The following is a 24,650-nucleotide window of genomic DNA, read 5'->3' as shown; positions in this document are numbered from 1 at the left end:
GACAGGCCTCAAATTCAGATCCTCCTGTTTCAGCCTTCCTAGTGCTGGAATTACTAGCGAGAGCTACCAGTGCCTAGCTTGAAGTGAGTACCTGGCCCTCCAAAAGCTTCAGGACAAACTAGGCACCAGTGGCTCACCCTGCAATTCAAGCTACTTAGGAGGCTAAGATCCAGATGAGGATAGCGATTTGAAGTCTGCCCAGGCAGAAAAGTCTGTGAACCTCTTATCTTTAATTACTACCAAAAAGCTGGAAGTGTAACTGTGGCTCAAGTGATAAGAGAGCTAGCCTTGAGCAAAAAAGCTCAGGGACAGTGCCCAGGCCCTGAATTCAAGCCCTAGGACTAGGACAGACAGACAGACAGACAGACAGACAGACAGACAGACACACACACACATACACACACACACACACACACAGAAATAAAGCTTCAGAATGGGAGCTGGCCACCAGAATAAGCCACATGACTTCAGTCCCTCTGTTAGTCCAGACAGGGAGAGGGTTGAAGATGGAGTTTAATTACCAATGGTAAAAGATTTAATCGTTCATGTCCATATTATGAAACCACAATGAAAACCTTTGTAATGCCTGGTACCAGTGACTCAAACCTGTAATCCTAGGTACTGAGAGACTGAGATCTAAAGATTTTAGTTTAAAGTCAGTCCAGGCAGGAAAGTCTGTGAGTCTCTATGGCCAATTAACCACAGAACTGCTCAAGTGGGTGAGTGGCAGCCTTGAGCAGAACCTGGTCAGAGCCCAGGTTCTGAGTTCAAGCCTCTTTACACACACACACACACACACACACACACACACACACACACACCCTTGTCACAACAAAATTGGGGAATTTTCTGGTAGGCAAACAATCAATGTATTGGGTGGGTGTTATACCACAATTCCATAGAGACAGAGTTTCCTATGCTCAGACTCTTTAGGACCTCTTCATGAGGCTGTTTATTTGTATCATTTATATAAACCATAATCATTAAGTACAGTGACTGTCAAAGTTCTGTGAATCACTCTAGAAAATTATCCAGCCTGGGTGGAGACAAGTCATGGGAATTCCTGAGTTTGTAATCAGCAGGGCAGAAGTGTAGGTGACTCCACTTGCATTTGGCATCTGAAGTAGGAGCAATGTTGGGAAACTGAGCCCTTACCTCATGGATCTGTGCTTGTGCTAATTTTAGGTAGTCAGTGTCAAGAATGAATTGGAGGAGATACGGTAGTGTGTGAGAACTGGAGATGATGCAGGAAAAACTACAGAAATGAAGGGAAAAGGGTTGGTTCTAGAAGTATTATGGTTTGAATTCAAAATGGGTCTTGTGCTTGGCTAGGCATGCATTCTACCACTTGAACAATGTCCTCAGTACCTTTTTTTTTTAATTTTTTTCAAATAAGGTTTCATGTTTTTTGCCTGGGACAGCCTAGACCACAATCCTCCCACATAGCTAACCTGTTTGTTGAGAGAGGGACTTGCTAACTTTTTGCCTGTGCTCTCCTCAAACTGTGATCACTGCCCCCACTTTAAAACAAGAGTTTTAAAGGTGACTTACTGCAATCAGGTACATTATTGTGAACACGGAAATAAAGCTTCCTGGAAACGTGGAAAATATGCTGTAAAATCTAATCATTTTGGGAGGTGCTGATAATGCAGCTTGAATTCAGGGTGTGGACACTGTCCCTGAGCTTTGTTGTTCAAGGCAAGTACTCTACCACTTTAGCCCACAGTTCCACTTCTGGATTTTTTGGGTAGTTTAGTGGATATAAGAATCTTTTTTGGGGGATGGGGGGCAGTGCTGGGGCTTAGAATTCAGGGCACTGTCCCTGAGCTTTTTTTTTTTTTGCTCAAGGCTAGCACTCTACCACTTGAGCCACAGTACCACTTCCCGCTTTTTTCTGTCTATGGGGTATTGAAGAATCAAACCCACGGCTTCATGCATGCTAGGCAGGCATTCTACCACTAAGCCACATTCTCAACCTGACATAAGAATCATACAGACTCTCCTGCCCAAGCTGGATCTCAACTATGAACCTTAGGTCTCAGTCTCCTGAGTAGCTAGGATTATAGGTGTGAGCCAGTGGTGCCTGACAAATCTGACTTTTTGAATGGTGAAAAAAAAAATCTTGCTACTTCATCTATAGGTCTTGAGCAGATGAACCCACTCTGTAACATACAACAGAAGATCTATTCATGGTCATGTTACAATGTAGCTGAATGTTATAGACATAATTCAGCTTTGTAAGGAATTATTATGTTTTTATCCATGAGAAAGTTTGTTCTTGAACTGCAATGTCTATCTCACAGTCTCACTGAGAGTAACTTTAGGAAGCCCATGACTTTCAGGAATGGGACATTAAATTGATTAGACACATTTGCCATCCCAGATAGCAGGCCTTCCCCTTCTCTATGCTAATACTTCCAACAGCAGTGAGTCTGTGATTCTGCTATGCAAGTCAGCACTAGCAAAGCAGAAATTAAAACTCTACTTTGGGGGCTGGGGATATGGCCTAGTGGCAAGAGAACTTGCCTCCCATACATGAAGCCCTAGGTTCGATTCCCCAGCACCACGTATATGGAAAAAAAAAACGGCCAGGAGGGGCGCTGTGGCTCAAGTGGCAGAGTGCTAGCCTTGAGCAAAAAAAGCCAGGGACAGTGCTCAGTCCCTGAGTCCAAGGCCCAGGACTGGCAAAAAATAAAAATAAAACTCTACTTTGTAAGTATGTTGGTGTTATTTTCCCTTCCCTGTTTCTCCCTCAATGATTCTTTTTTTGTTGTTTACATTTTTATTTTAAGTATTTGTACCAAGGAGTTCCAGTTACACAAATCAGATCACGAGTCTCCCTTTCCATCATTCTCCCCCCCATCTTTCTCCGTCCCATCCCTACGCTTAGATTATGCCGTTCAGTGCTTATATACTTTGAGGGGCTGGGAATATGGCCTAGTGGTAAAGTGCTCGCCTCGTATACATGAAGCCCTGAGTTCTATTCCTCAGCACCACACATACAGAAAAAAAGCCAGAAGTGGCGCTGTGGCTCAAGTGGTAGAGTGCTAGCCTTGAGCAAAAAGAAGCCAGGGACAGTGCTCATGCCCTGAGTCCACGCCCCAGGACTGGCAACAAAAACAAAACAAAACAAATAATATACTTTGAATATAATGAGCCAAACTCAGTTTTATGCTTTCTGAAATGTTTGACTAGATCACCTTCCACCAGCTTCTATAGAGAAGAGAGTGCTTAATATCTGATCTTTTAATGTTGGTATGATTATAAATTCACAGGTAGTAAGATACTGTGTATTCCTCATTAGATTTTCCCTCAACGATTTTTTATGTCCTCTTAGGATTACAACCAAACTCCCTTTGAATATTTCAAGGCAATTTCAGCTGTGTTATGGAGCATATAACATCCCATTACATATGGCATAGGTCAGCTAAACACAGTAGAAGGAAACCATATACCAGTGGCTTACACCTGTAATCCTAGCTACTAAGAAGGCTGAGATCTGAGGATTATGGTTCAAAGTCAGCCCTGGCAGGAAAGTCCATGAAACTCTTATCTCCAGTAAACTACTCAGAAAAAAAAAATGGAACTGGTGCTATGACTGATGTGGTAGATGCTAACCTTGAGCAGAGAGGCTCAGGGACAGAGCCCTGAGTTCAAGCCCCAGGACCCACAAAACAAAAACAAAACAAGCTAAGATGGAGGAATCATAGTGAGAATCTAAGAGAAAGATGCAAATAAGGATGAAGCACCACAGTAATGCTCAGCCTACCCAGGACACTCTCCTTCACTGTTCTTTTCTTCTTAAACTTTAAAAGAATTCTTGTTTTAGCAAGAGAAGCTGTCTCTTACCATAACCCATATTCCATCATTCCATGCTGAAGATCTGCTATTCAGGGAGTTCTCAGTTTATAATTCCAAATTGAAAAACACAAGTAAAAGGCCCCTTGTAACAGTGTTACTTCTTACCTTGGATTTCAAATTCATCAATCTCATCAACAGAGCCAGAGTCAGAGAACTGGGCAGAATCACGAGAACTGAACTGAGAGCTGCTGGAGGTGACTCGAAAGCCTATTGAAAAAATAGTAATAATAGTAACAATAAAAATAAAAAATAGGATAAAGAAGAGTCTCTTACTCCTCCCAATTTATTCCCTTAGAAAGTTCTATGTAAATAGCATGTACTACTACTTGAGAAATAAATCTGAGATTCATTCTCTTAGTTCTTACATTAGTTTTGGAAGGAAGATATTTCTTTTTCTTTTGGCAATACTGGGGTTGACATCAGGCCTCACCCTGGCTAGGCATGCATTCTACCACTGGGGCCATGCCCTCAGCCTCTGGACAGCTATTTCTAATGTAGGAAATGAAGTTGTGAGGCAGAAGCAAAACTGTTCATGGGCCTAACTCACTTCCATGCTCAGCCTCCTGGTACACGGGGAGCAAGTTCTTGGTGCGGATCTGCTGGCGCCGAAGGCGGATCTTCTGCTTCAGTTCCTGGATCTCTCGATCACTGTCTTCTTCCTCTACTTCCTCCTCTTCCAGGCACTGGCTCATCATGTTGCATTTCATGAGCTCAATGGCAGCAATCAAGGATTCTGAGATGCTGAAGTGAGCATTCTCCTGAAGAGGAGCACCACAGAAATTGCTTGGCAAGGAACTAGAGGTAGCCAACACCTCAATGAGTATAATGAAGGGTAGCAGATCTCTCAAGACTTGGACTACTCTTAATGAAAACATCAGAAGAAATGCATATAGCTTCTATGAGGAAAGCAAATGGCCAGAACACCTGTTTTAGATTCTCTTTGTTCTCTTACTTGAATATGCCTGTCCCCTCCCCTAATCCATTTTCTACATCAAAATGAGAAGAGAAACTCAGCTAGTTGACCCAAGACCCTTGACCCTCAGTACAACCTCATTTTTAAGCCATCAAACTACACACACTGTGAATTGGTGGAGAAGGAACAGTCAGAGAGAAGAACTGGTCACAGATCTATAACAGATGATTTAAAATACAAACAAACAAAACCCATAGCCAGATGCTAGTGACTCATATCTGTCATCTTAGCTACCAGCCCAGGAAGAAAAGTCTATAATACTTTTATCTCCAATTAACCAGCAAAAAGATGGAAACAGAGGTATGGCTTGAGTGGTAGAGCACCAGCTTTGGCCAAAATAGCCAAGCAAGAATGCAAGGCCCTTGCTGGGTGCTGGTAGCTCATGCCTATAATTCTAGCTACTCAAGAGGCTGAGATCTGAGGATCATGGTTCAAAGCTAGCCTGGACTGGAAAGTCCATGAGTCTCTTATCTCCAATAAACTACTTAGAAAAAGCTGCAAGTGGTGCTGTGGCTCAAGTGGTAAAGCACTAGCCTTGATCACAGAGAGGCTCTGGGACAGAGCCTAGACCCTGAGTTCAAGTCCTACAACTGACAAAAAAAGAAAAAAGAATGCAAGGCTCTGAGTTCAAACCTTATGTACAGCAAATAAACAAATATAATCCCTCAGTTTTCCTTAAGGAGTATAGGAATAAAATCTCTGGTAGTGAAGTGGTGAATATATTTAACAACCTCAAGTTCAAACATTTCTGGCAGCAAGTCTTTTCATCACTGTTCATGGCTTAAATCTTTATTATTTTTCTTTATTTTGTATTAGCATCTACTAACTGTTCAAGGAGGAGTTTTATTGTGAGCTTTCCATACATGCATATAATGTGTCCTAATCAAACTGACCCTTTCTGTCACTCCCTTACTCCCTCCCTTTGTCTAAAACAATGTCAAGAGGTTTCATTGTTCAATTTTCATGTTTGCAAATAAACTACTTTGATTACATTTACCTCCATTTACTCTCTTTATTCACCCTTTCCCTTCCTGCTGGTACTCCCCACAACTCTTCAATATTTTTTCATCCAAAAACACTGAACAGTGTTTTTCTTTGTTTGCTGGTACAAGAATTTGAACTCAGAACCTTGGGTTTGCTCAGCTGGCTCTCTACCACTTGAATCATGCCTCCAGCCTAACTTTTTGTTTTCTTTTGGTTATTTTGGAGATTGAATCTCTGACTTTTCTTCCTGGGCTGACTTTGAACTGTGCTCCTCCAGATCTCAGCCTTCTGAGTAGCTAACATTGCCCTGGTTCTTTTTAGGTTTTACTTATACACAATTCATTCTTTGTAGCTATTTAAGCTGACAAAGCCTGGGAATAAAATCTTGAAACACAGTTAATAAAGTTCTTTGTTCAGTTTAAAAAGAAAAAGAGGAAGAGAACAAGGGAAGGGGTTAGTTTGTCCAAAAAGAAATATACTCAATTCACCTGACTTACATAACTGTAACCTCTCTGTATATCTTTTTTTTTAGTTCTTTCCTAACAATGAATAATCAGAAATTGAGCAAAAGTGACATTTATAATAGTATCTGCAGTAAGACTTTCACATGGATCAATTTTTTTTATTTTTCCCCATTTTTTATTGTCAAAGTGTGATACAGAGGGGTTACAGATTCATATGAAAGGCAGTGAGTACATTTCTTGTTCTACTTGTTACCTCCTCCCTCATACCCCACTCCTCCTTCCTCTCTCCCCACAAGAGTTGCACAGTTGGTTTACACCAAATGGTTTTGTAAGTGTTGCTTTTTGAATGGTTTGTCTTTTTGTTCTTTGTCTCTCGATTTTGGTATTCCCTCTCCCTTCCCCAGTTCTAATACCCATGTAAACAGTATCCAGGGTACTCAGATGTGATACACCGGTAGTGAGGGTACAGCCACAGGAAGGGAGTACAGAAAAACAAAACTAAACAAACCAATCAGTCAAACAAACAGACAAGGAAAAAGAGAAAAAAAAAGTAGTACAAGTTCACATGGCATGTTGAGAATAATTACAACAGTGGTATAACTCTTGTTTCCATAATGTGGAGTTCATTAACTTGGCATCTTCTTATGTGGTCATATGGGTGTAGCTATTGGGGTATTTTGATCTTCTACCATGTCTAGCCTATATTCAGTTACTAGCTATTCCCTATGAGGGACACCATAGGGTTTATGTTTCTTTGGGTCTGGGCACTTCACTTAGTGTGATTTTTTTTTTCCCCAAGTTCTTCCATTTCCTTATGAATGGGGCACTGTCATTCTTTAGGATAACAATTTTTTTTTAAGGTGGTGAAAATGAAATGTCAGGGGCTGGGAATATGGCCTAGTGGCAAGAGCGCTCGCCTCGTATACATGAAGCCCCGGGTTCGATTCCCCAGCACCACATATCTAGAAAACGGCCAGAAGTGGCGCTGTGGCTCAAGTGGCAGAGTGCTAGCCTTGAGCAAAAAGGAAGCCAGGGACAGTGCTCAGGCCCTGAGTCCAAGCCCCAGGACTGGCCAAAAAAAAAAAAAAAAAAAAAAGAAAGAAAGAAAATAATGTCAGTGTTTATAATAAAGTTTTATTGAAATACCAAAAAAACAGGAGAGAAGATGCCTAGTAATTTCAATCAGGCTCTTTTCCAAAATAATATACCTAGATATGAAAATTTAGGTAAATGTAATCATCTGCGATAAGAGTGCTTAGAAAGCTATAAAGTGCTATATGGATATTACCTATTACATATCTGAGCTTTAGCCTAACATACCTAAGTTGATTCTGGGAATAGTATTTATGTGAGGTTTTAGTATTTCTGTAGGGTTTTCAGAGAACAATAATCATGTGATTAAAATCCAAAATGTTTCTCAACCCAAAGTAGTTTCTAAAATCACTAATATTCTGGACTCAACGAGGAAGTATAACAGAACGTACTGACCTTATCTGTACTGCAATCTATACTGAAATGATACCTAAGTCTCTGTTGTGCCTGAAACTTCATTTGAACAAATAGTACCACTGACCCTCAAGCCAGCTCTCCTAGCACAGGAACTCTTCATTGGCTTCCTTCATTGCTCACCTTTTCCAGGTCTGCACAGCTGCCGAAGTCTTGCTCGGAGAGGTAGCTGATGAGAGATTGACCTTCTGAGGGTCTTCGGAACATGCCTTCTGAGCACAGGTAATGACCACCCTCTGAGGGGAAATGGGAAGCAGATGTAAAAAGTCCTGACTTGAAATGCAAATCTCTAATGGTCATGCTTCTTTGGGAAAAAGAAGATAAAATCCTTCTGAGAATTTTATCTCTAACCGTGCTTTCAAGTCTCTCAGCAATGAAAAATTAGAAATGGAAAGATGTCTATCTTCTAGTAAAATGACTTGGTTACTGAAGAGTCCCATAGCACTAAGCCAAATGGTTGGAGAACCATGAAACAACTGGAAACAGCCCAGAGGCAATCCTTTTGCTATCTACATTTACAGATGACGTTCTGTACCTCTTAGTCCACGTTAAAAAAAAAAAAAAAAGTTAAAAATCCTGTGCTGAGGTCACAAATGGCTTCCTCTTGTGCATGATATCCATGTGGGACTTAACCCCAGATACTCAAAGGTTTCTTTTCAAGATGCCTCTCACCTCTATGAGAACCATCCATCTGAACCAGGAGACACAAGATAACACTCATAGCACAAGAGGGGGGTGAAGAGGAGAAGAAGAGAAGTGTTGCATACATGCACGATTTCTAGCACAGGGGTTGAAAATGACAAAGGGTGGATGAGATTTCACAATGTGTATCCTCCCTCCACAGAGCTCAATAGTGGACATGACGGAAGAGCAGGAAAAGGGAGTTTCAGCCCTAGCCTCCCTAAATGGTACTCATTTAGCATATTCCATGTTCAGAGAGTTAGAACTGGAAAGAAGATGTCTACCTTCTAGTGAAATTACCTGGTCACTTAAGAGTCTGATGCTGATTTTATTGCTTTGGTCAGAGTAGGGCCAAGGGCTTTTCAACTCTGACCTCTTATTGCAGGACTCTCTAGTCAGACTCTCTAGTCTGACGGTACCAGAAAGTAAAAACCACATATAAGTGAGCAGCAGATACAACTCTAGCTGTGGAGTTTCAACATTTAACTGGTCTTATTCTCTAAGCAATTCCAGAGCAAGGTGTGCAAGGGACACACCAATACTGAACAACTCATGAACACAGAATAAATGCAGGAAAGGAAATGAGATGTCAGTGTAGTGTTTGGGGAAAGAGAAACTATTGTTCAAAAAGAGGAAGGCAAAGGAGAAAAAACAATCAAAATCAAAATGGATTTACTCATTTAGTTCTCTTTCTTTCCATTTTCTAACCAAAGGTTACAGGAATATCAGTCAATTTCTAACCTCTTACAAACTAATTTAGAAAAGTCTTCAAACATAAACACCTTGAAATTTTGATACCTTTATAATAGGTTTTAATACAATATCAGGTTTACATTTACTAAGGAATGAAAATTAAAACCAGCAATGTCCTGAAGGAATACTGAGGTTGATGGCCTTGCAACCAAAGGGCTCAAACACTGGAGGAAGAAGAGCGGGGCTTTGGGAGAAGGATGCCAAAGCAGGAGGCGGGGAATGGAGAAATAGCAACAAGGAGGGGGTCACAAGAAATTCTGAAAAGCTGAAATTCTTCAAAAAGAAACACAATTTCCAGTGCCACAGAAGGCAAAGCAGGTGGGTGCCTGAGAAAGAGCAGGGTGCTCTGGGAAAATGAATGACTGAGACACATTCAACACATTTCCCTGGCAAATGGTGCCAATTGGTCAGCTGTTCCACTTAGGGGAAAAAAATCCCACCACATATAAAATATAATTTTATGTATTCCTGGGGGTTCAGACTACTGGTGACCTCAACAGAGGCCTCTGCTCAAGTAGCAGTTACCACAATGTCTTAGCAAAAGACTTTGAGATCCCCAGCTAATAGCTAACAGCATGCAACACAAACTAGAACACCAAAACCTTATTTTTTTTTACATGTTGCCATTCAGTCCTTATTTACTGAGTCCACTGTCTTTGATGGTGCCCATTCACTAATTCTTAGCATTTCCTTAAATTCCAAATCTGTATTCTTATGATAGCTCATCTCTATAAGTTTTGGAAGACTTTATGCATTTATCACCTTTGCTTTCTCAAGCTAATACACCCAATGGCTTAACCCACCAGAAAAATCAACAGTTTTTAGTCCTTCCTCACTATTCTGACTGGTAGACACATTCCTGCAGTATTATTTTTTCCATGAATTACAGTATCCAGAATGGAATACAATCTGTTTGAACATCACTATAATAACAAAGGAAACAGGTTCAAGTCACTAGAAAAATGTGCAATGGCTGGAATAAAGATGCACATGAAGACAGATGAAAGAAAAAAGGAATTGGGAACTTGAACAGGCCAAAACATGCAAAGATATTCAAGACCACAGAAAGGGATAAAACACATTCTGGTGTTAAGTCAAGGAAAAAGAAGTAATCCACAGTAAGTACTCAGTTTTAAGTACATATTTACTATGCCACTAATTTATCATAGGGCCTTAGACAAAGGGCAGGCCTCAGTTACACCTTTGAACAAAATTGAATTGCTAAATCTCAATTCTGCCTCCTAGAAGCTTTTGAGAGATGGAATGAGGCATTTTGAAAATTGTGGGCGGCACACAATATCACATGAAATACTGGTGTCATTTTAATGACCAGTCTCAATATTGCACCAGGAACAGAGTAGTCAGACTTGATTTGACACCAGACTGAAAAAGGAACATTTGAACTTAGCACGGTGGTCACAGAGGAGCAAAAGGAAAAGGAGGTAGGGGATTGACTCCCAAACCTGCAATGGGATCTTCAATTATAATGGTGATATTCCTGGGGCCTCCTGTAGAAAAACGGATAGGTGCAGAGCACAGTTCAGACAGAACAAACAAGATTAGAGAAAGTGAAACTTTTACCTGGCCAAAGTGGTAACATAACCCCCCAAGAGGGAACCATAGTGCTGAAGGAGGATGCCTTGTACAAGAAATGATAAATGATGGGCTGGGAATATGGCCTAGTGGGTAGAGTGCCTGCCTTGTTTACATGAAGCCCTGGGTTGGATTCCTCAGTACCACATATATAGAAAAAGCCAGAAGTGGCGCTGTGGCTCAAGTGGTAGAGTGCTAGCCTTGAGCAAAAAGAAGCCAGGGACAGTGCTAGGGCCCTGAGTTCAAGCCCCAGGATTGGCAAAAAAAAAAAAAAAGAAATGATAAATGACCATGCGTCCTTGGACCCTTCTGCATTCTCAAGCAGGTTACCATGGTTTTTGGATTCCACGTGGATACCAGAATGGAAGTTGGTAGAGAGCTTGTCTAGCATGATGGAGGCCCTCAGTTCAATCTCTAGTACTACAAGCAATTTTAAGAAATGGAGGCTCGGGCTGGGAATATGGCCTAGTGGCAAGGGTGCTTACCTCATGTACATGAAGCACTGGGTTCAATTCCTCAGCACCACATATACAGAAAATGGCCAGAAGTGGCGCTGTGGCTCAAGTGGCAGAGTGCTAGCCTTGAGCAAAAAGAAGCCAGGGACCATGCTCAGGCCCTGAGTTCATGCCCCCGGATTAGCAAAAAAAGAAAAAAGAAAAAAAGAAAAGAAATGGAGGCTCAAAGTTTTACATGCTCAAAAGCCAGTGACTTGAAGTACAGGAGACACCAGCCAGCAGGAGAAATGACATGAAAATCTAAGATGCTTATAAGGTAGGTTTATTTCAAGATGTTTTTTCCCTAAAGAACTACAAGCAAATCAAATTTGAGGGAAGAAAGAAATAAGTTTGTCACTCAAGAGGTTTCAGTTGTGGCCATTAGTTTTCTTCTTTCTAGAAATTATGGAAACAATGGCAGCTACAGTTGTGAAAGGAAATTCTTTCTTAGTCTTCTCAGGGCCTGAGCACTGCCCCTGAGCTCTTTTGCTCAAGGCTAGAACGTTACTGTTTGAGCTACAGTTCCACTTTCAGTTTTTTGGTGGTTAACTGGAGATGAGTTTCACAAGTTCTCCTGAGCTGACTTTGCGGCTGTGATCTTCAGAGTCAGCTTCCTAAGTAGCTAGGATACAGGCATGAGTCACCAGCACTCAGCCTTTTTTAGACCTAATAAATATTTTAGATTTCATCTTAATATTTTATTTCTGGGGATTTCCTGATCCAAAATGGCTTGAAGCACAAAAGTCCATGTTACACTTGCTTTCATGGAACTTCCAGAGTTCAACAGCTCAGGGAGATGATGGCAGAGACATGGCAAAAGTGTGGGGCCACTTTCCCCATGGTAGTTGCCCTTTGCTTACAGCTAGTATTTCTGTGGGGCGGTCTCAGGAGCCTCAGTCTGAATTAATGATGCAGTAGGCAATCCCACCTATTTGATTACAAGGTCATATCACCCCATTCTGACTATATCTCTACAGCCCTACATTTAATTAGGAAACTTGAATATCTGTCTGTTACTACCATTATATCTTGATCAAACTTCTCAGGAATCACAGAAAGAGAAGAAATTAAATGAGATTGCATAAGAACACAGGAAAGCATTTAGCATTATATGAAAGAACAAATATATTCAGTTTGTTTGGTTTTGTTTTTGCTGAAACAAGGTCTTTGTAGCCCAAGCTAACCTTGAACTCACAACCCTCCTGCATCAGCCTTCCGAGTGCTGGGATTACAGGCATGCAGCATCACATCCAGCCTCATAGATTTCTTGAGTATAAGTATTACATTATAAACTTCTCTCTTTCATCATAAAGCAGAATGCCATGTCACATAACTTCTCTTAAAAGTCTTAAAAAGAAATCCTCTCTTCAAAAAATCCTAAAATCAGGGACTCTTGCTGTGGTTGACATAGTGATGGCTGGCACTCATCATTACCTGGGGTTCCTCTGGAGGCAATGTTGGTATCCGAATGGGAGCGAATATGGCTCTTCTTTGACCCAGGGTGGACAGTGACTGTCTGTCCTTCTGAGAAGCTGGATCTGCGAAGGACATTGGATGGTTGGCTCTGCCTATCTTCCTCTTGGTCTCCTAAGGAAGAAGCAGCAGAATCTGGCTTCTGAGAGCTGCTGGAGGAGAATAAATTAGAGTTGCTACTCTCTGCATTGCTGCTTTGACTCTGACAGCTGGCAGTCCGGCCATGGGGGTCCAGGTTGCCAATAGCCAGGTATTCAGGCCCTTCACTGGCATCACTTGGGGAGTCATTTTGGCTGCTGACCCAGGATGCCTCTAAGGGGCTAGTCACAGTGCTTGAGTTCATTTCAACTGGGGTTGATGGGAAATCCTGCGCTTGTGCAGAATCTGAAAGCAGCGGGGCTTGGATGGTTTGATCCTCTACTGGTAATGGTTGTCTTCTATCTTCTTGAAGATTCTGGGGAGGACCAGGGAGTGAAGAGGAAGTAGCTCTTCTCTCTAGGATACAAAAAGAAAAAAATGAGCAAAAAAGGAGACAAAGTTCAGCTGGAACACTGTGATATGTATGAAGAACTTCTCCACAAGTAAGAACTGTAATCTCAGCTGTTACTAAGTGTAAGACACATGTTACCTCAGAAAAAGTTGGTCAATTAAAGTGAAAAATTATTTAAAAGCAACTAACTAGAGACTGTGGCTTTGTTTGTGGCATTCCTCATCTAGAAATGAGCAATAATAATAATACCTTACATGACACTTTTAAGGAAATGAGATAATAAATATTAATTACAACAAAGTCTAACATTATGTCAGCATTCAATAAATGTTAGCTACTATTCAAATGCCTATTTTGCAATGTAGATTAGAAACTCAAGGACCTAAAAACATCTCTTTGCTGTTACTTTAATGATTCTACTGAATTATCTTAGGCTACCTACTATAACACTTTTTAAAGATTACCATTATTAAGAAAACTTGGGAGCTGAGGACATGGCCTAGTGGAAAAGTGCTCGCCTTGTATACATGAAGCCCTGGGTTCGATTCCTCAGCACCACATATATAGAAAATGGCCAGAAGTGGCGCTGTGGCTGTGGCTCAAGTGGTAGAATGCTAGCCTTGAGCAAAAAGAAGCCAGGGACAGTGCTCAGGCCCTGAGTCCATGCCCCAGCACTGGCAACAAAAACAGAACAAATTTTAAAAAAAAAGAAAACTTGGACAAACTCTACCATCCCACGGCCCAATTATCAACCTTTGAGCACTCACAAATTCCTTTACTATTTTGGCTTACAGAAAGATGTAAAGACCAACCATTCCTGCTCCCCATACCTTTACTAGAGTTGGGTATGGATTGGTGGAGGCTGGAGGAGGATCCAAAGTAGGAATGCTGAGTGTAGCTGGTTGGAGGAGTGTATGTGGAGCCAGGGAGAGCTGTCAAGCTCTGGCTCTTTGTTACCAGCAGTGGACTTTCATGCTTTCTGGCAAACTAAAAACAAAACAAAACATGGGTAAGGATAGAGGCCTTCAGAGGAGGGGGCGAAATGCTGATAGAAGCTAGCCTATGACATTACACTTGAACTACAGCCAGAGCCTGCAGCTGTACTTTATCATATAACTTTGAAATTGTGCTGTACTGTTGTATACACTGTAGTCCTTGTAGGTGGCCAAAGGAGGGGTGCTCCCTCCTGAAAGTGCTTAAACTATGTGTCAGAAGCCAGACAGATTAGGGCTCTAATTTACACCTGTCATTTATAACCTATTCTGTCAGAACTTTGGGCAACTGATTTACCTTCAGTGGCTCTCTTTATAAAAAGATATCAGTAGCCAGGTGCTGGTGGTTCACACCTGTAATCAAGCTACTTGGGAGGATCATGGTTGAAGTCAGCCTGGGCATACACACAAGACCCCCTTCTCAACCAATAGCTGGGTAAGGTAGTGTACACCTGCCATCTCAGCTATGATAGAAATCCAGGCAAAAGTGAGACCCTATCTCAAAAATAAGCAAAAATAGGTTAGAGGCTTGACTTGGCAGTAGAACACCTACCTAGCAAGCAAAAGGCCTGAGTTCAAAACCCAGTATTGCCACACCAAAAAAAAAAAAAAAGAAAGAGAGAGAGAAAGAGAGATTAATGCCACCTATCTAAAGTTGTGAGGATTAAATGAGCTGATTCATGGTTTATACATATCACTATGGCTAGCATGTATAAAGTATTCGGTGGATGGTAATCCATAATTCTCTTCCCCAAAAGGAATGCAGGCTCTGACTCCACTCTAGTTAAGGCACTGACTGGAATACTAGTAATGGGATGAATTAATTACAGGCAACAAAATTTGCTTTGTACTACAAAATTTTTGTTATACCAAAAGAAAAATGGCAGATCCTATGTGCCACTAAGCCATACCAAGTCTGACACTGTAAATTCTGTAGAAACACCCCTCTTCTCTCCAGCTCTTTGTCAAGCCTGCCCTTAACGTAGCATATTTTAAGGGTCCCAAGTGTTTTTAGAACATACACACACAGGTCAGGTGCCAGTGGCTCACACCTGTAATCCTAGCTACACAGGAGGCTGAGATCTGAGGATTCCAGTTTGAAGCCAGCCTGGGCAGGAAAGTCCATAAGACTCTTATTTCCAATTAACTACCAACAAGCCAAAAGTGGAGCTGTAGCTCAAGTGGTAGAGTGCTAGACTTGAGCAAAAAAAGCTCAGAGACAGTGCCTAGCCCCTGAGTACAAGCCCCAGGACAGACAATAAAAAAATATATATATATATATATATATATATATATACACACACACACAGATACCACAAACACAGATACCACCAGCTTAGATCTAAGTTTAGACTCTTCATTTTAGTGAGTACATAAGTATCTCCCCTTCTCAAGCATTAAAAAAAAAATAATGCCTTTCAGCTCATAACTCCTTAGTGAAGAAGTCATTTGCTACTCAGGGTTACATGGTGGTGATATCCAGGGCCCAGCACAGACATAAATCATTTCTTGTCCCTTTTACCATAGATGCATCAATCTGAGCCAGGAGGCGAGGGTTGTTCTGTTCCACTGCTTCCAGGCATTGGAGCATGGCGGTGACGTGGGCGTCACTTAGCAGGAAAGCAGTTTCTAGGAAGAAAAACGATACTGTAGTGATACACTTCCTGTATGGCCCTGGGAGAGAGAAGCTGAGGGAAAGAGTAAAGGAACTGAGGAGGAAACTCAAGGGACTGGGGGGGGGGGGGGGACTTACAGAAAAGTGAAATATAGGAGGAGCTAAGTCTTATGCAATAAGGAGAACAAGAAAAGAGACTGCAAAGTTAGAAAGATCTGGAACTAAATCCCGGCCATGGGTAACTCTGGTCATCATTCAACCTCCTTGAACTGCTTTTTTGGTTGAAAAGCAGGATGCTAACCTACAACTCTTGTGGCTGTTGTGAAAAGTGTAATTTAACAGTGAGTGGGCACACAGAAAACTCTTGGCAAGTGGTGGTTACTCTTATTGACTTGTGTGTATCAGCATAGGGGGATATCCTAATATAAAGTATGATTGTGTTTTTCAAAGGAGGTGAGAGAAAAGGGCCTAGATACCTGTTTCTAAGTGGAATCTATAATATCAAGTGTAAAATATGATGTTCTAATGGTTGTCTATGGAGGAAAAGTGAGACAGAAGGCAATAAGGAAATACATACACACTCGCAGCAACCCTGAATGACCTCTACCAACCTGCGTAGAATTTTCTGATATACTGTCTATCTCCAAGCAGAGGCCGGAGTTGGGCTGAGAGGCAGTGGGACTGCAGGCTGTGCTGCAGCCACAGTTCTGCAACAGCATGCTCGTTCACACCGTCAGCACTGCTTTGGCCATTCTCATGCAAGTTGATGAACTAGGAGATAAAGAGGCCTGAATCAATATACACATATATATATATATGGCTGGGAATGTGGCTTAGTGATAGAATGTTTGCCTAGCATGCATGAAGCCCTGGGTTTGATTCCTCAGTACTACATAAACAGAAAAAGCTGGATGTGGTACTATGGCTCAAGTGGCAGAGTGTTAGCCTTGAGCAAAAGAAGCTCAGGGACAGTGCCCAGGCCCTGAATTCAAGCCCCAGGACTGGCCAAAAAAAAAAAAAAAAAGTATAGCCAGGCACTGTGGCTCACACCTATAATCCTAGCTACTCAGTAGGTTGAGATCTGAAGATGGTGGTTTGAAGCCAGCCTAGGCAGAATTCCTTGAAATTCTTATCAACTCAAATTATCCAATTAGCCATTCAAAAACTAAAAGTGGAGCTGGAGCTCAGGTGGTAGAGTGCTAGCCTTGAACAAAAATAAGCTCAGGGACACAGCCTAGGTCCAGAGTTCAAACCCCAGGACCAGCATGGGGAGGAGGAGTACAGAAACAGGGAGGCCTAATCAGCTGAGAACTACATCTAGAGGGCACTAGGGGAGGAGAATGAAGTAGAGATTAGTAGCTTAACTGCTACACCAGGTCCCCAGTAAGGTACTGAGCAGGAAAGTTCTGATATGCAACTGTGGCAGACAAAGCTGCTATATCTGGTTCTTTATGTTCTAGCTTCAAAGAGGCAATTGTACTGGGATAGTCAAAGGACTATCCTCTTGGCCTTCCTCACAGAGTTCTCTATTTCAGGATGCCTCCAGAAAGGAATGCAAGAAAATCATTAAGGAGAAGGATCTAGGTAAATGCCACCAAAGCCTTCCCACCAAAGAGAAGCCAACCAGTCTTTTTTTTTTTTTTTCCAGTCCTGGGGCTTGAACTTACGAACTGAGCACTATCCCTGGCTTCTTTTTGCTCAAGGCCAGCACTACCTCTTGAGCCACAGCGCCACTTCTGGCTTTTTCTGTTTATATGGTGCTGAGGAATTGAACCCAAGGCTTCATGCACGCAGCACTCTACCACTAAGCCACATTCCCAGTCCCAGTCACTTCTTTTTGAGTCTAGGTATGGTAATCTTTATTTGGAACTTCCTCCTTGAAAGTTTCTAAACATTAGATCCAATTGCCTAGGAACTGTGCAACAAAATGTGTGAATGGCAATTTCTGGCAGTTTCTACAGGAATGACTGCAGCAACATATTTTAGAAAAGAAATTTGAAAGACAGATGTGGTGGTACACACTGGTAAGCCTAGCACTTGAGAGACTGAGGCAGGAGGACTGCAGGTTTGAGTCCAGTCTGGGCTACAGAGCAAGACTGACAAAAAAAAAAAAAAGGAAACCTTTCATACTCCACCCTAGAGGAGAAGATTCTGCCAACAGCATATCAGAATATCAGACAATAAAGACTTGCAGCTACACAGCAGAATAGCATGTCTTTTTTCTCTCTTACCTTCTCCACATGAAAGGCCGAGTGGGGACTGAGCCAACGGATATCTTTCACAAACTGCCAGTAATCTGTCTGGCGGCAACACACCTGCTGGAAGAAAACACAAAATGAGCAAATCACTACCATTTTGGAACAAACCTAGGATCATTGTTGTCTTTCAAAGAGAGTAGACCACTTGCCTAGTGTATGGAAAGGCTTGGCGTTGAATAAAAAGCAAAATAATAATATGCACATCTGAAATATCATAGTGAAACCCCTTGGTGCAGTTAATACACACTAAAAACAAATGGAAGGCAGGAAAGTAAAAGAGTCTGTTGTGAGGGGAGAGGAAGAATGAGGATGAATATGGTCAAAGTAGTTTGTTTGCCTATATGAAAATAAAACAGTGAAACTTATTAAATTATCTAAGAAAGGAGAGGAAGGTAAGACAGAGTGACAGAAATGCTGATATTGACAGGGTACATTGTATGCATACATGGAAATGTCACAAGGAGACCTCTTAGTACAATTAATATATGCTAATAAATGTTTTTGTTGCAGTTATGCTTCCAAGAACAGTTTCTTCTTGATGATAGTGAAAGGGAGAAACCTTTTCACTTCCATCAGCTAAGCAGTCTCAGGGTTGTTAACACGTTTGCCCTTATGGAAGGACTAAAAGCCTAGATGCAGCTTGCTCAGGAAAATGAGACCCATCTAAGAATATAGTCATGATGTTATAGCTCCCTAAAGACCTGGGTGATTTGAAAAAAAATACAACTGACATTGCCTGATATCCTTCTGAAAACAGAGAGAAAAGGCCAGCGTGACCTTTCATACTCCTTCCTCCCCCAACCACACAACACGCAGAATAGTTTCCTGATGACATAGAAGCCAAATACCCTTGATAGTTGTAATATTTGGGGAAAAAATAAAAGGAGAAACAAAGTTTTTGACCCAGATACAAAGTCTTACATCTTTACTAGGCAGATAGAGCAGCAATGAAACAGACATGGATCTTCTGTTTCTGAATCTTTCCACTAAACTTTCTATCTGCTAAGTATGTGTGTATGACAGTGCCTGGTTTTCTTTACTTTGACTTATTAACACCACTGCTGCTTTGTAAATAACCACACACTTGAATATTTTTCATTCTGATGACAAAAGGCTTGCACAAATAACATCACTTTTAGTAACTACATAGGACATATTAGTTGTGTTTGGCACAAACATTTTTCATTTGAGAATATAAAAAGCATTAACAAATCCTTTTTTTTTTTTAATGATAATCATGCCAATAAAGACTTATCTATTGGAGACTTACATCTATAATCCTAGCTACTGAGGGCGATGAGACATGAAGTTCAAAGACAGCCCTGATAGAGAAGTCCAAGAGACGATATCTCCAATTAACCTACAAAAAGCCAGGATGGAGGGACCACTCAAATGACAGAGTGTCAGTTATACGCAGACAAGCAAAGAGAGTGAAGCAAAATCAAGTCCCAGTTCTGGCCAAAAAAAAAAAGATCATTGAGTTCTTTAAGGTTAATTTTTCTCTTTTTGGTGGTTCTGGGGTGAGGCATGCCTCTAATATTTTGCCTGTTTTATAAGGCTTCTCATAATTTCTGGGATGACATGAGTGTACCACCACGCCCAGCTTATTCTACTGAGATTAATATTGCACTTTTCCTTCCCAGTTGTCCTGAAACCTGAAACTCAGATCTCATTCTGCTATGCTGCTAGGATGACAGGTGCATGTCACCATACGCCAGCTACTGGTTGAGGTCTTGCAAAATTTTCTGCTAGGACTAACTTGGATCCTCCTGAGTTCAGCCTCCCAAGTAGCTACAATTACTGGTATGTGTCAGCCAAGTAGGACAATCATCTATCTTTAAAGTCCTTAAGAAGGACTTACCTACAGAAATTCTTCTTAAAATAAAAATGTAACCTGAACTAACTTCTCCACTGAATCCTGAAAATATCCAACAAGAACACTGATTGAAAGACAGAACTCAAATAATATTCTCATATTTCTCAAGTGATGGGTAGCATATTAAATCTGACTCAGTACAAACACTTTCATGATAATTAATTGGTTCAGTCTTTTCCGATGTGACTTGAGCTAAGAATAAATTCTGATTACAAAAAAGAAAGCTGGCCGGGTACCAGTGGCTCACACCTGTAATCCTAGCTACTCAGGAGGCTGAGATCTGAGAATCTCAGTTTAAAGCCAGCTGGGGCAGGAAAGTCTGTGAGACTCTTACCTCCGATTAACCACCAGAAAACCGGAAGTGGCACTCTGACCCAAAGTGGTAGAGCACTAGCCTTGAGCTGAAGAGCTTAAGGACAGCATCCAGGCCCAGAGTTCAAGCCCCACAATGAGAAAGAGAAAGAGAGAGAGAGAGAGAGAGGAAGAGAGCTCATGTAGGCTGGACAATAGTGGCTTATACCTGTAGCCCTAGTTACTCAGAAGGCTGAGGTCCAGAAGATTATATGATTCAAAGTCAGACAACCTGGGAAAAAAGTCCACTAGACTTCATCTTCAAAATAACTGGCAAAAGGTAAGCTGGAGGAATGACTCAAGTGGTAGAGTACCAGCTGAGCAAGCAAACTAAGCCAGTATAATGCCAAGTTTAAACCTTCAATATCAATCCCACCTCCCCAAAACCCAATGATTCATTCACCTGACAATTTTAGCCAGAATCAAACCTTATTTAAAATACTGCAAAAGGAATAATTTTCATGGATATAGCAAAAAACAAACAAACATTAAGTTCTGCTGAATTCCATTTTTAAAATGCAAATCATACAGAATATTTGAATAAAGAAAATGACACAATGTCAATAAAGTTTATACTGAAAAAATTATGCTATAATTAGCTGCCTATAAAAATGAAAATATTTTGTATAGTATATGTATCCTAGGATGCATGACCCCAATGACCCAATCATTATCTCGAACCACTTGTGCTAATCTTTGCTTTCTTTTACCTCTCATGTTCAATAGAAACTTCTATATATGCTACAGGTCACATGTAGTTAGAAAATGAAATCTTACTAGTCCTGCAAGCAAAGTATTTTTTTTTTTTTTGGTCTGTTGTAGAACTTGAACTCTGGGTCTGGGCGCTGTCCTTGAGCTCTTCAGTTCAAAGCTGGTGCTCTACCACTTGAGCCACAGCACCTTTTCTGGTTTTCTGGTGATTAATTGGAGATAAGAGTCTCATGGACTTTCCTGCCCAGGCTAAAAAACTTAGACCTGCGATCCTCAGATGTCAGCCTCCTGAGTAGTTACAATTACATGCGTGAGCCACCCGCACCTGGCCATCTGGCACAAAGTATTTCTTTTGTGCTATTATAAATTTAAAGTAAAGACAGTAATAACAGGGATTAAAGGTGTGGCTCAGGTAGTCGAATACCAGCCAATGAGCAAAAGCAGTTTCAGATACAGGGTTCAAGTCTCAGACACACACAAAAAAGATAGTTATAACAACAGTCTAAATTTAAGGAACAAAAATTTTTAAATCTAATGAAAGACAACGAAAACTAATTTTGCGTCAGGAAAGAAACATAGTTCTGGGGCTGGGAATATGGCCTAGTGGCAAGAGTGCTTGCCTCATATACATGAAGCCCTGGGTTCGATTCCCCAGCACCACATATATACAAAACGGCCAGAAGTGGCACTGTGGCTCAAGTGGCAGAGTGCTAGCCTTGAGCAAAGAGAAGCCAGGGACAGTGTTCAGGCCCTGAGTCCAAGGCCCAGGACTGGCAAAAAATAAAAATAACATAAAATAAAAAAAGAAACATAGTTCTATTTATACCAATCTTATCAAGCATAAGCAATTACTCAGCACCAGACCAATGGTCTCTAGGCAAAAGTATTTCACAAAGGACAGTACATTCAGTATAATAGTGCTCATGCTTCTTATTCAGTAAAAACATTGCCTGAATGAAAGACACTGAGTATGTTTTTTTTTTTTTCTTTTGTGCCAGTCCTGGGGCTTGAACTCAGGGCCTGGGCACTGTCCCTGAGCTTTTTTGCACTCTACCACTTGAGCCACAGCACCACTTCCAGCTTTTTTTTATGGTAAATTAGAAATAAGAGTATCAAGGATTTTTCTGCCTGAACCACAATCCTCAGACCTCAACCTCCTGAGGAGCTAAAATTACACACATAAGCCACTGGTGCCCAGTAAAACAATACAGGTTTTGCATTGGCTCTTTTTTTTCCTTTATCCTGCCCTATAGAGTTTATAGATTACTTAGGAGGAATAATCTGAGATCTGAAGATCATGGTTCAAAGCCAACCTAGGCAGGAAAGTCTACGAGATCCTTATCTTCAATTAACCAATAAAAAGCTGTAAGTAGAGGTATGGCTCAAGTGATAAGACTGTCAGCCTAAAAGCTAAGGGACAGCACCCAGGTCCTGAGTTCAAGCCTCAGTAATGGCACACACAAAATAAATGAACTGAAGATTAGTGACCTTCAACTTCTTCCTGTCAACTAATTTAATGCCACTATCATTCCAAAAAGTGATTCAATTCATCAGGGGAAAAAAAGGAGAGTTCGGGCTGGGGATATGGCCTAGTGGCAAGAGTCCTTGCCTCTTATACATGAAGACCTGGGTTCGATTCCCCAGCACCACATATATGGAAAACGGCCAGAAGCGGCGCTGTGGCTCAAGTGGCAGAGTGCTAGCCTTGAGCAAGAAGAAGCCAGGGACAGTGCTCAGGCCCTGAGTCCAAGCCCCAGGACTGGCCAAAAAAAAAAAAAAAAAAAAAAAAAAAAAAAAGGAGAGTTCAACATACCTGGTCATGGATGAGCCCATGATAGAGAATGCTCTGCATGTCCCTGCAAAGCCGTTCCAGGCCACCATACTTAGACCAAACATTGGGGCAGTTGGCAGACACCAAACCCTCCACAGTAGTCTTCAAATTACCCAGCAACTGCCAGTGCTCCCTCCTGCAATGGTACCAATGGTTAGTTAACTTCATTCTGATCACATTGAAGAAAGCCTCCTGTCCCATATTCTCTCCTCTTTTTTCACTTGGGTATAAGACTCAACACTGAGAGGTATATCCTCTTATAAAGAAGACTAAATTAAAGAAGACTAAATTTAAAAACTAAACAAAATCTTCCATGTACTTGGCACGTTATATTTTCTAAGTGATTTTCATGGATTTTCTCATTGTGTTTTTAGTTGTGTGACCCATTAAGATCCATTTCTAAACAAAGATAGTACATAGGCAAAAAGATGAGAGAGAGCACTTCCCACAATCATATATTTTGTATCAGACCAAAAAAATACTTTTTTTATTATATTTCCAAGTACTAAGTACAGCATGATGGACAGTGCATATATATATATATATATTTATAGTATACTCATACATATTATATAGATGGAAAAATACAAATGATATTAAGGTAAAATTGAGACAAAAATGTTTTGCGCTGAATCACTCTGGGACATGCCTCCAATCCAGACACCTCCCAGCTCATTTTACTAGACTATTTGGTGTACCTTATAGAGTAAAAGTGTGACCACTGTTCTTAAATTCCCAGCATTTTATTAACATAGCATCTTATCCAATAAAAAACTTAAATCAACTGTGCTAGATGTAGTGAATCAAAGCACGTAAGGAAAACATGAGATACTGAAGGTCAAACTCTGTCTCTTGTTGTGTTGTACACTTTTTCTTCTTTTTATTTCCTTTTACCATTGTGAGGTTTGACCTCAGGGCTTCTTATTTGTGAAGCAGGGGCTCTACCACTTGAGCCACATCCCTAGTCCTCTTTATTAGAATATTACCCTTTCTTCTTTTTAAGGATAGTCATAGGAAGTAGCAATGATTTCTACAGAGACTTTTCACCATTACTGAATCAAATTTAAATATATCTATGGATGTGGGAGGGTCTTAAATTAGAATCCTTTCTATCAGTACTAAAACTAATATCTTATATGTTCTAAGTTATTTAGGAAAGTGAATGCTTGTAGACAAATAAAATCCACAAGTAAAATTCATGATAGGTATGGTAAAGGACTATCATCTAAAAAAAGGGAAAACCAGATGGGCCTCACTTATTTGGGTCTATTTGCTCTAATCTTCTTGCCTTGTGAACAAAAATTTATTCAGAGACATCAAGTTGTCTTAACTTTATGCCTCAAATGTTTAATCTGAAGATAACTAAAATTTACACGGGACTAAGATGGTCACTAAAAATGCCATTTATTGTAACATTGTGAAAGTTGCAACCCTAGAGGCCTAGTGAATGCCAATTTTTGCTCAGTGACTGCAGCCTTTATGCTTTCTCAGGGCTAACTTTGGTCTCCTCTGACAGATCATTTGTCCTTTCCACTAGCCTACAATCAAGCAATACAGGCCCGACAACAAGTTTGTCTCAACAAGTGACTGCATATTTGTGTTCTGATTCATTCTGTATTTAGTTGGGCAACCCATTAAGATCCATTTCTAAACAATGACAGTACAGGGGACTGGGAATATGGCCTAGTGGCAAGAGTGCTTGCCTCGTATACATGAAGCCCTAGTTTTGATTCCTCAGCACCAC

General features: G+C 40.9%; 1 protein-coding gene across 4 annotated transcripts in view; it reads right to left on the bottom strand.

Moving 5' to 3' along the window:
• Positions 1-24,650, bottom strand: part of Rubcn (rubicon autophagy regulator) — a 51,482-nt gene that overhangs the window by 17,959 nt on the left and 8,873 nt on the right. For 2 of the 4 annotated variants that reach the window (XM_048346836.1, XM_048346838.1), the window contains exons 2-10: positions 22,889-23,042; positions 18,111-18,197; positions 16,491-16,650; positions 15,787-15,893; positions 14,103-14,259; positions 12,744-13,277; positions 7,912-8,024; positions 4,409-4,619; positions 3,967-4,068 (exon numbers count right to left, since the gene is read on the bottom strand). In XM_048346836.1, coding sequence (XP_048202793.1) covers positions 3,967-4,068; positions 4,409-4,619; positions 7,912-8,024; positions 12,744-13,277; positions 14,103-14,259; positions 15,787-15,893; positions 16,491-16,650; positions 18,111-18,197; positions 22,889-23,042 — 1,625 coding nt within the window. The remainder of the gene's footprint in view (positions 1-3,966; positions 4,069-4,408; positions 4,620-7,911; positions 8,025-12,743; positions 13,278-14,102; positions 14,260-15,786; positions 15,894-16,490; positions 16,651-18,110; positions 18,198-22,888; positions 23,043-24,650) is intronic. The other 2 variants (XM_048346837.1, XM_048346839.1) reach the window with 1 other exon arrangement.

Source organism: Perognathus longimembris, chromosome 5, assembly GCF_023159225.1.
Source record: "Perognathus longimembris pacificus isolate PPM17 chromosome 5, ASM2315922v1, whole genome shotgun sequence".
NCBI classification, from domain to species: domain Eukaryota; kingdom Metazoa; phylum Chordata; class Mammalia; order Rodentia; family Heteromyidae; genus Perognathus; species Perognathus longimembris.
This window is presented reverse-complemented; position numbering and strand designations above follow the sequence as displayed.